The sequence below is a fragment of the Mercenaria mercenaria genome, chromosome 3 (assembly GCF_021730395.1).
Source record: "Mercenaria mercenaria strain notata chromosome 3, MADL_Memer_1, whole genome shotgun sequence".
Classification (NCBI taxonomy): Eukaryota; Metazoa; Mollusca; class Bivalvia; order Venerida; family Veneridae; genus Mercenaria; species Mercenaria mercenaria.
Genome location: NC_069363.1, coordinates 102,533,645 through 102,546,156, shown reverse-complemented (window position 1 = coordinate 102,546,156; position 12,512 = coordinate 102,533,645). Strand labels below are relative to the sequence as shown.

The 12,512-nt window shown below is 34.5% G+C and overlaps 1 protein-coding gene across 1 annotated transcript; it reads right to left on the bottom strand.

The window, feature by feature from the left end:
• Positions 1 to 8,820: 8,820 nt before the first annotated feature.
• Positions 8,821 to 11,397, bottom strand: LOC128555835 (uncharacterized). Its single transcript, XM_053539539.1, has 2 exons — positions 11,276 to 11,397; positions 8,821 to 9,705 (listed from the first exon to the last, which is right to left on the bottom strand). Exons 1-2 carry the CDS (start codon positions 11,294 to 11,296, stop codon positions 9,148 to 9,150), a joined length of 579 nt encoding a protein of 192 aa, XP_053395514.1. The 5' UTR covers positions 11,297 to 11,397; the 3' UTR covers positions 8,821 to 9,147.
• Between the last annotated feature and the right edge of the window lie 1,115 nt (positions 11,398 to 12,512).

Genomic DNA, 12,512 nt, shown 5'->3' with positions numbered 1-12,512 from the left:
TTTCATTTGTATAAATAACAGTGTGACATTCGAAAGGAACAGTGGAAAGGCCATATTGTGCATCTAGTTTTGTTTGAAATGACATGATCTCAAAATAGCTAAATATAGTACAGAATTCAAAGAAGACTATAACAGCAGACGTAAACACCAGTTGAGAGATGCATGTGATATCTCTTATGTTGTTACTATATTCACTAATATTTTGAAATAACCTTATTGATTTTGTGACAGAATCTATTTAATTGATAATTCTTGCACACTTTTCTTCAATTGTCATGAGGCAAAATCTATGTTGCAACAAATGCAGCTCTACATAAGACTAATGAAAAAATACAGAATATAGTTGCAAGATTATTATTTCAGTCTGTTTTGACCAAAGTCATCCACATATTAATTTATTTATATTCCACATTTGACATTGAGTTTGTTCAACCTTTCCAGTACATGTATATTAAATAGTTTTGTTCATGTAGAATTTTGTATGGAGCACACTGTAAGATAAGTCACAAAGAAAATATGTGTATATGTATCATAAGTTAACTATTGTTTTTGAATAATCATTGTAAAACATTTTTATGTTAATGCATCATGTTCTTAGCTCCCCTGAGCCAGATTCATAGTTAACCCTTAGCATGCTGGACAGGTTTGATTCTCACTTTGCGACCAGTGTAGATCATGATCAGCCTGCATATCTGTGCAGTCTGATCAAGATCTGCACTGTTTGCTATTCAGTCAGTATCTTTTTGATAAGCACCCCTTTTAACAGTTAATGGCACTGCCTGAATTGGATTTGGACAAGTTCATTTTAGAAATTCAGCAAGGTAAGGGTTAAGACCATTTTTCCTGTGTTCATCATTGGCTTAAAAAAGAAGTTCACCCATGATTGGTACTTCAGCTTCAGGTTTATAGCTAATGTATTTCTACTTTGCTTCGACCATATTTGGTATGTCAGCAATTTTTTATCTTAGTGGCAGAAATTGCAGTTTCATATTCAGAGACTGGGTATTTTCACTGTTGTAGTCAATTTTAGGTTAGTTTTACTGGTAAGTTTTTCCCTCTGTTTTACGGACCTGGTCAGGCATTCCTCATTTTTAGCTCCACTATTCGGAGAATAGGGGGGGGGGGGGGGCTATACTACTCGTCCCGGTGTTGGCATCGGCGTCGGCGTGACCCTTCTTGGTTAAAGTTTTTCGGCAACCTTTGTTTTTCTGTCATATCTTTGTTACTATTGCTTATATCTTACAGTAACTTCACATAAACATTGTCCAGTATACAAACAAAGTATGTGTAGGGGCTGAGTCCATTATACCCAAGGTCAAGGTCACGAGCTGTTATACTTTTAAGGTTAAAGTTTTTCGGCAACCTTTGTTTTTCTGTCATATCTTTGTTACTATTGCTTATATCTTACAGTAACTTCACATAAACATTGTCCAGTATACAAACAAAGTATGTGTAGGGGCTGAGTCCATTATACCCAAGGTCAAGGTCACGAGCTGTTATACTTTTAAGGTTAAAGTTTTTCGGCAACCTTTGTTTTTCTGTCATATCTTTGTTACTATTGCTTATATCTTACTGTAACTTCACATAAACATTGTCCAGTATACAAACAAAGTATGTGTAGGGGCTGAACCCATTATACCCAAGATCAAGGTCACCAAGGTGTTATACTTAGGTTACCTTTTTAGGTTAATGTTTTTCGGCAACCTTTGTTTTTCTGTCATATCTTTGTTACTATTGCTTATATCTTACTTTAACTTTAAATAAACATTGTCCAGCATACAAACAAAGTTTGTTTAGGGGCTTGGCCCATTATACCAAAGGTCAAGGTCACCAAGGTGTTATACTAAGAATTATTTTCATGTTAATGTTTTTCGAAATCTTCGTTTAAAGACATATCTTTACTAAGGTACTTTAAAAGATAATGACTTGAAATTAAAAGTATTTGTTTATAATCATCTGCATGTGTGGCTACATACCCCATAACTCTAACTGTTTTTGACAGAATTATGCCCCATTTGTACTTAAACTTTTTTGCAATCTTTGCTTTCGGGATACTACTTTAATGCAATATAAGATAAAGACTTGAATCTTAAAATGTATCTTTATCATCATCATCTGCATGTGTTGTAACAATTCCCATAACTCTGATTTGTATTTTTGACCGAATTATGCCCCTTTTATACTAAAATGTTTTACAAACTTCGTTTTCTGGACATTAATTTGGTACTATATAAGATAATGACTTGAAACTCAATATATCTTAATCATCATCATCTGCATGTGTTGTAACAATCCTAATAACTCAAATTTGTGTATTTGATGGAATTTTGCCCCTTGGTGTATCTTCCTTTTAACGTAATTTTACTGTCAAATCCTCGAATAGTGCAGCGCACTGTCTTACGGACAGCTCTTGTTATGTGTCAGATTGCTAATTTGTGATGTATATAATTGACAATATTCCTGCATTGAAAATATCACCCAATTGCTAGGAAAATGTATCTTCTTTTTTGCTTCTGTATATGGAGAAACCTTTGTTAAAGACCATCTGTGAATACAGACTATCAGGCATTCCACTTTCTGGCAGCCTATCATACATGAACCATTTCCCTGGACATACTTTTTTCTGGTTTTAGGTGAATAATGTATGTACAATTTTGGTTACTTGAGATGCACTTGTCTCTTTCTTGTGGACTTATTTTATTAGCTTCCCCAGCAAGCGTCTTTCTCATTTGCCTTATGAATCTGTTCACCAGAGGTGTACTTACATATATATTTTGCCTGATTTTAATGTATGATATATAGCGGATCTGCAATATCCATTTATCACATCTGTGTTTGTTTGTTTCTTTCTGTCTCAAACGTACTCTGCATTAGAACATGTCTTTAGTTAAAGCTCTAAATATTGTTGTATGCTTGTTTGTTATTGTTATTAAAATGTTTATTTCGTTTTGTCTGGAGTAAACTATTCCCTCTGTAGAAGATGTCTTTATTTGAATTTGTTTTGCTAAATTTACCCGCTTCATTTCTTGCTAAGTTGTCCAAGTATTAGAGAACTACATTTTTGAAAACTATCAGATATATTTTCACAGGTAAGAAATGAAGCGGGTAAATTTAGCAAAACATGATGTAAAAAGAATATTTGTTTGGTTTTCTTAAAAATATCTTTCACTCCTGAACACCGTATCTTACATTTCCACTAACCACTCATGGAAACATTGCATCTGGTGTTCACTCGTGGAATATTGTTCAATCTTACACTAAAGTAAACAAATGCCCTATTTTTAATGGCAAACAAAACAGTCTATATTATAGATATTGTTAAGTGAAAAACGTTTTTAATTTTTGTTTTCAATTTTACCGCATAGAATCCATCCACATTGCTTTTAAATGTTTGTTTCATTTTCTTTAGTCCTCAACATCCTGTGATATTGTCATGTGTGTAATTTACTAAATTATTTTAGCTCACAGGTGAGCTTTTGTGATCACCTTGTGCCCGCGTCTATCCGTCAGTCGTCTGTCCATCATCAACAATTTGACTGTTAATAATCTAGAGGTCACAATTTTGGCCGCAGTCTTAATGAAACTTGGCCAGAATGTTACTCTCAATAAAATCTTGGACAAGTTTGATATTGGGTCATCAGGGTTAAAAAACTAGGTCACCAGGTCAAATCAAAGGAAAAGCTTGTTAACACTATGGTGGTCACATTTATGATTGTATCTTCATGAAACTTGGTCAGAATGTTAATCTTTATGATCTTTAGGTCACATTCGAATCTGTGTCATGTGGAGTCAAAAACTAGGTCACCAGATCAAACCAAAGGAAGAGCTTGCTAACACTCAAGAGGCCACATTTATGACTGTATCTTCATGAAACTCAGTCGGAAAGTTAATCTTGATTTTTTAGGTCAAGATCGAATTTGAGTTATGTTGGGTCAATAAGTTGGTCACCAGGTCAAATCAAAGGGAAAGCTAGTTAACACTCTAGAGGCCACATTTATGACCATATCTTAATGAAACTTGATCAGAATGTTAATCTAGATGAACTTTAGGTCAAGTTCTAATCTTGATCAGGTGGAGTAAAAAACTAGGTCATCGGGTCAAATCAGAGAAAAAGATACTTAACACTCTAGAGGCCCAATTCATGGCCATATCTAAATGAAACTAGGTCAGCGTGTTAATCTTGATAATCTTTAGGTCAAGCTTAAATCTGGGTCAGGTGGGGTCAAAAACTAGGTCACCAGATAAACCAAATATTAATTATAAGCTTGTTAACACTCCACATTTATGATCATATCTTAATGAAACTAGGTCAGAATGTTAATCTTGATGATCTTTAGGTCAATAGGCCAGGTGAGCGATACAGGGCCTTCATGGCCCTCTTGTTATTTAACCATATTATGTATAGATTTTTTGTTTTATCATATTCATAGTGTTTATTTATTATCAGAGTTTAACTATTTGAGAAAAAAAAAAAGAATATACATTAGATTTCTATCTTGTGCCATGGGGTTTCTTCAGTATGCAATTTAAGTTTTATTTACACTCCATGTTTGATCTTAGCTGAATTACAGTACATTTAAATGCATGTATTTATTATCATTATTCATTATTAAAGTTGTTGTTATTGAGTTATTTTTTCTTTTACTTTCTTCTAGGGGGCCTCCGTGGCCGAGTGGTTAAGGCCGCTGACTTCAAATCACTTGCCCCTCATCGATGTGGGTTTGAGCCTCACTCGGGGCTCTGAGTTCTTCATGTGAGGAAGCCGTCCAGCTGTCTTACGGAAGGTTGGTGGTTCTACCCAGGTGCCCGCTCGTGATGAAATAATGCACGGAGGGGCATCTGGGGTCTTCCTCCACTATTAAAGCTGGCATGTTGCCATATGACCTATCATGTGTCGGTGCGACGTTAAATCCAACCAAAAAAATACTTTCTTCATGTTTATCCTAACATCAAGCAAAGAGCTATAAAAATAATGTATTTTATACTTCTTTGCATCAAGCAACGATGCAATATTTGTAACTGTACCAATTTTACGTCCTAATTTTTTAACAAAAAATGAGAACCCTATTATTAAAATGGTGAATATCGTTAACTGATGAATTGGTAAGCAGGGGTGCTTCCTAAAATGTTGACAGTCTTATAATTTTGGATTTATATATATGAAAAAGAAACTCAAACTCGCAAAACGTTGCAGGAATATTTGCCAACATATAAGTTGTGCAGGTCATGGCCAACATTCCAATACACTGACCAGTAGTTTCGGCAAAAGTAGTCTCCCTTGAATATACACGGATCGCAGACCCGATAACGTTTATCGGTAAACAGTTTTACCATAGATTTGTATAGGAAAATATATTTCAAACATTAAAAATGTATTTTTATCGTTATTTAACAAAATTTTATAACCTCGTGAAGTAATCTTCATTTTTTGCCCTTTATTTCAATGTATTTTTTATCGATGTGGTACAAAAACTTATTGCTTCCATTTTTGTTTGAAGTCGATGACTCTGGTTTCTATGATTTCTATATATAAAAATGTGGAAAATACCGTATATGTCAGGTTTTAAAAGACGTTAAAATTATTTTCTGTCAAAATGACATTATTTTATTTATAACCTCGTGAAGTATTCTCCATTGTCTGAACATTGTCTAGGTATGTTTTATTTTAAAATTGAAGAATGACAAATTGCTTCCATTTTAATTTGAAAATGAAGTTATATATTCTGATTGATATTATGATTAAAGATAAACCTTTTTTGAATTGACAAACTTTGTCATAGCATAAGCATAGCCTGGAGTGTCTATCTTGTCTCCATTCTGTGTATTCGCAAAAGTCCATAAAACATCACACGTAAAACACTTATAGTCAATATGCAGCAATGTGAAAATTGAAATTTGCATGGCGATAAATAAAAAAACAACAACAAAACCTTGAGAACATTTTATAACATTTCGTTTCACAGCAACAAGGGAGAAAAGGGCTTTAAAAAGGGGATTTAATAAAAAGAGTTGTTTTGTGTGATGTTTTATGTATATCCTTTACGATTAAAAGGTGGCAATTTTGACTTTCATATTTTCGGCCCATACATTAAACTTGTAACTTAACCCAGCATTATGAGCATATACATGACCGAAAATACACCTTACATACGCATAATGATTCGGTCATTCTGAACAAGTATTTTTGTGCCCCCCATGAGTGGTGGGGGCATATAGATTTGGTCTTGTCCGTGCGTCTGTCCGTCCATCCGTCCGAAGTTCGTGACGCGCCTAGCTCGAGAAGTATTTGATATAAATTGATGAAACCTTGCATGAGTCTTTATCATGATATGAACTTGCGCACCTCCTATTTTTCGTCTGGCTCCGCCCCCTATTTTCAGAGTTATGGCCCCTGAAATAGTCAAAAATGCACATTTTTACCTTGTGACACGCCTAGCTCAAAAAGTGTTTGATATAGATTCATGAAACCTTGCATGAGTCTTAATCATGATATGAACTTGCGCACCTCTTATTTTTTATCTGGCTCCACCCCCTATTTTCAGAGTTCTGGCCCCTGAAATAGTCAAAAATGCATATTTTCACCTTGTGACACGCCTAGCTCAAAAAGTATTTGATATGGATTCATGAAACCTTGCATGAGTCTTAATCATGATAAGAACTTGCGCACCTCCTATTTTTCATCTGGCTCCGCCCCCTATTTTTAGAGTTATGGCCCCTGAAATAGTCAAAAATGCACATTTTCACCTTGTGACATGCCAAGCTCAAAAAATATTAGATATAGATTCATGAAACCTTGCATGAGTCTTAATCATGATATGAATTTGCGCACCTCCTATTTTTCATCTGGCTCCACCCCCTATTTTCAGAGTTATGGCCCCTGAAATAGTCAAAAATGCACATTTTTACCTTGTGACACACCTAGCTCAAAAAGTATTTGATATAGATTCATGAAACCTTGCATGAGTCTTAATCATGATATGAACTTGCGAACCTCCTATTTTTTATCTGGCTCCACCCCCTATTTTCAGAGTTAAGGCCCCTGAAATAGTCAAAAATGCACATTTTCACCTTGTGACATGCCTAGCTCAAAAAATACTTGATATAGATTCATGAAATCTTGCATGAGTCTTAATCATGATATGATCTTACGCATCTCCTATTTTTCATCTGGCTCCGCCCCCTACTTTCAGAGTTATGACCCCTGAAATAGTCAAAAATGCACATTTTCACCTTGTGACATGCCTAGCTCAAAAAGTATTTGATATAGATTCATGAAACCTTGCATGAGTCTTAATCATGATATGAACTTGCGCACCTCCTATTTTGTATTTGACTCCACCCCCTATGTTTAGAGTTATGGCCCCTGAAATAGTCAAAAATGTACATTTTCACCTTGTGACACACCTAGCTCAAAAAGTATTTAATATAAATGGTTGAAAACTTGCATAAATCTTTATCATGATATGAACTTCCACACCTATAATTTTTTGGCTGGCTCCACCCCCTTTTTTTATAGTTATGGCCCCTGAAATAGTAAAAAAATGCACTTTTTCACCTAATTATGTGCCTAGCTAAAAAAGTATTTAGATTAAATTCAGGAAACCTTGCTGGAGTCTTTATCGTGATGTGACCTTGCACACTTGGCATTCTTCTTGAGAATTTTAGCTCTTATTACAGATTTTAGGGCCCCTTGAAATAGCCAAAATAGTGGATTTTTGTTTGTGATGCTCATAGCTCAAAAGTAATGAATCCTTTGCATAAAATTTTGTTGAGGCTTTTACCCCATTAAGACTGAAAACGTTTGAATTATTGCCCCTTATTTGTGAAAAATGTACAGTGGGGGCACACCCTGTGTCCTACAGACACATTCTAGTTACTGTAAAATCCATGCAGTTTCATTAGAAACTCATTGTGCATTACGGCAGAATATTTTGTACATTTTGCTTGCTGTTTAAACATATAATTATTAAATTGGTACAAGGTCGGTATCATGCAAAGTTTAATTTCTTTCGATTAAAATACATTTGATTACAGTACCTTAAAGATGTGTTATATTCTGCTTTAATTTGCTTACTTCAATAACTCTATCTTACCAAGACTGAAGATACGCTTTTCAAAAAGCCATAATTATATACAGTTACCCTCTTCCTTCTTTTTATTTCTTATTTTACTAATTTCTTGTCGGTTGACGCGCGTGAAGTCTAGGTCTACAGCAGCGGTTTGATAGCCTAGTTTACCTGTTTATCGATATTTTAGTGTAAAGAGAAACAACTACAACGGCGCGCAAGGCAAAAAATCAATACCGACAAGAGTTGCGGTTCTCGTATATTTTACGCTCAAAGTTGGGGATGTGCAGAGTGAATCCGTTCCAGCAGAGGTATAGCGTTTAACATTATCAAACGTGCCTGGTTGTTTGATGATATTTGTTAAAAAAAGGTGTAAAACGTCAGAAGGAAAAATGCAAATCACAAATTAAATTCCATGTGCCTAAGCAATACAATAACTTGTAAACACATAGAAGCTTTCTTAACGCAGTTATATTCAAAGCTTAGCTCAGAAGACGGAGATAAGGGAAAGTTTATGGTTATCATCACCACAGACACTGGGTTCAGCACCTTTCCCCCTCCCGACTCTCTCCTGCCAAGCTTCAGCCAATATATTATAAAACAAACTGAGCATATATGTCGATCATACAACAACTTCTGTTACCATTTCAACGTGTTTAAAAATCAATGCTTAGAAGTTGTATGATTGAGACATGTGCTCAGTTTGTTTTAAAAGAAGAAAATATATTGGCTAAATGTTGGCAGGGGCGGATTGGGAGGGGTAGGGGTGCTGACTCTATACTTCATATAGAATTTAATATAAAATAGACTCTATTTTGACAGGCGCCACTGTTCATAGTCAGGATTTTCATGCTTTTTCAGTGACAATTTAAGGTTAAAAGGTAGGACGGGAGCAGGGCTTTAAGAAGCGTAAAGAACGCATCCAAACAAGATTTTAGCTGACTTTGAAAAGTGCATCTCAAATACTGATCAAGCAGAGTTGTATTACAAGTAAATTGAAATGCCGAACACATGGCAAACGAAACATGAAGTTTTCAATTGAAATAAGGTATATGATTATGATAAAAAAAATTATAAATAGTTATGTGTATTTGATAACACATATACAGCAGTTAGCCGGAACGAAGCGTTCGACAAGAACCTCACAATATTTCGTAGCGTAGTTTCTTGCTCTTTCGTTAAATTTTTGAACATTTGGTTGTTTCGGAAGATACGTATCTAAGACCTCCATTTTAGTCAAATCTAATATTTTTCCAGTTTTCTTCTCAAAAGGAACGACATTTTCCCAAAATCCATTGCCGCAAAATGTCTCTTGATATAATGGTAAATCTTTTTCTACACTCAGTTCACATTCTTTTGCATAATTTTCAAGTTTTTTCCTATTTATCTTGACAACTCTGCACACTGATCGCCTCCCACGTTTCTTCCATCTTAATCGTACAAATTTTTCAACAGCCTCTATAGATGCAGTTGTTGATATCCATTGGGAATCCTTTCGTGATCCGTTTCGAACATGTGACAACGGAAGACTTTCATCAAGAGGCAGTTTTGCTTTTATCCCTTCGGCTAATGGGTTTTCATCTTCCCTAAGAAGACGATACAATACGAAGCCGTCGGTCACGAACTGATCTTTCCGAACCTGTAATGTTATGATATCATTCAATTATCAACTTTCCGATCAGTACTGATACGGGAACCATTTTACTACTAGAAAGAACGAACGACCAATAACATATAGTTAGGTCCTTGTTATTTGAAAGGATACACGAGGTGTTGTGGGGGAGGGGGAGCGGGGTCTTCATCCACCATCAAAAGGTAGAAACCGCTATATAACCCTCCAACAATCTTCATTCCAAAGTAATTTCTATTTTTACGTTGTATTTATAAATAATCAGTAATTTTGACAATCTGAATCAAAATGCAAGTTTTAAAACTGTGAGTGACTTCCGCCTTAATCTATTTTCAGTCTATCTTTGTTGCGCATCTTTAAACACAAATTAAGGGAGGTAATAATTACTAAGTATTTCAAGAACTTGATTTCTGCAATAGATGTAATTGTTATTGCAAACCTTGACGAATATAAGCATATAATTTTTATAATTTCTTCATCTAAGTATGCTTATGAAACTAAAACATGTATTTATGTTAGAATAATACCATCTTGGTTTGGCAACTAGGATAGGAAATCAAACCTCTGGTCTAACATTTATCAAGCATTCAGTAAACATAAACGGAAGCAAAGTCACTTGACCAAAATCTTATCAACCGCTTTCAGATGCAAATATGTGACAAATATAATGAAAATGTTCACATTCATATATTTTTATTAGTCAAACTATGTTTACCAAATTTATGCTCCTGCTAAACTAATTTATCTTGTTTAAAGCCGGTATTGAAGTATTATTTATCAAAAATCAGATAAACCTATACTGTAATGAATAGTGCAGAGAGATATGAAGGATAAAGAATGACCTCCGTGTTAAGATGCAAAGTGAATACTGTTTTAATCTTTAATATGAAGTTTAAATCCGCTTCCTGTCAGCAATTAGTACTTCTATGTGCCAACCGGTTTCAAATTCAAGACCTCCCGGATTGAGGTACCAAACAGGTATATACTCGTCCACTTTAAAATCTTATAACTGAAAATCAGTGTGTTAACTATCAATCCGTACATGAGCCGTATCTGAAAGTAGTAACCTTTATCAATCCGTACCAATCCGTGGTAGACATAGCTATCCGCGCCGTATACACATGTATGACTGGGGTATATAACAGAAATTCAAAGTGCAATGCTATAGAAAGACGGTGTCAGTGTTTATTTAAATATCTGCTTTTGTACCTATGTTACATTTTACGTATAGATTTATATAAAAGATAAAAAAGTAATTTACTTCCGCGTTTTGTATATAGCTATGATGAACTTCAAGTCATATTATCATAGATAAAGTTCTTTTCTGTTATTGCATAATTCGTTTAAAAAGTAAGAGGTTTCCTATAGATTTAATTGAATTAATTAAATCCAAAGTAGAACATACTGCAAGTATATGACCCAAGTCTGCGTAGTTTAGTATTAAGAGTATGTCAGTTTGTTTTCAATCTTTTAAACATACATCTGTATTTGAAGTATGACTTAAATAAATAAATCGTATCAAAGCCAGGTACATTACGTAAGCATATTGTTATATAACAAAAGTATCAATCTCACATACCAGTATTTTGCGTGTATCCATATTATAAGGAAGTGCATATGTTAAGTTTTGTTATCATTTATCTTATGACCAAAGACAGTTAGTCATCTCCATTTTTCGAAAATATAAATTTAGCTTTAGTGTAAACAAATAATGGCAAGGATTCAAAAAGAAACAACTTTATTAGAACATAGCCACGTGTTTGTTTTGATTACTCAATCAATGATTATTGTCCAGGGACTCGATTTGAACAAGTTCTGGGCTATTCCTAAATAAAAAAAAAATCTGCAAGATCCTTTGGAAGCATAGAGCGCAACCCAGCAAAATAAAGGCAACTCCGTTTGGTAAGGTCATCCCCTAGCAATAACAACACTGAGTCCAAATATGTAGAGACACTTCTAACGTCGTCCCCACGACACCTAGAGATTGTTTTTTGGCGTTAAACCCTTCCCTAACTTACGTTAGTGCGAAACGTATTTCCGTAGTTTGCTCCGAATAATTTACTAAAACTATTTGGGAAAATATCATTCGGCAATACAAAGTAACACTATACGAAATAGATCTCAGTATTTTTTCATTTCTTTTTATTTCAGCATATATTTTGTGTAAGCATATAGGATGGGATAAAATGAATAAACACAATCAGTAAAACATAACATATTGGTTTTATTGCACACATTTTTTTCACTAAATGAGTAATGACAACTTGTACATGATTATGATATGACTTTGCAAGTTTTTGAAAAGACATATGCCAGTAAAACCATATATAAAGAAAACATGTATACATTAACATCAGTACAAAATAAATAGTAAGTCCAATATAGTCTCACTTGGTGGGTCAGCCTTAAGCTAAAACAGTAACTTCCATTAAATGTCTTCATTAGCAAAAATGATTGTCAATATCTTATGTATTGGTCCTCTCATTTTAAAGTCTAAATATCTGTTGTAGATGTAAATGCAACAGTCCGCCGGAATAAAGCGCTCAACGAGAACCTCACTGTATTTCCTTGCGTAACCTCGTGCCCTTTCGTTTTCATGTGGTCTTAAAGGATTGAAAGGGATATGTGTGTCCATTACACTTTGATCTGTAAAGTCTAGAATTTCACCTATTGTTTGTTCAGTAAACTTATGCAGCAATGCATCAATATTTTGAGGTATATAACCCAGCATTTTCATCACATTGTTTTGAATTTGTTGCATTTCGTTTCTGCATGTTTCTGCATGTATCTGTAATTTTTGTTCATCTATTTCAACA

Coding starts and splice junctions, on each gene's coding strand:
- LOC128555835 (XM_053539539.1), bottom strand. CDS start 11,296: ATGGATACACGCAAAATACTG. Junction 9,706..11,275: donor TGGATACACGCAAAATACTG/GTATGTGAGATT, acceptor ATAACATTACAG/GTTCGGAAAGATCAGTTCGT.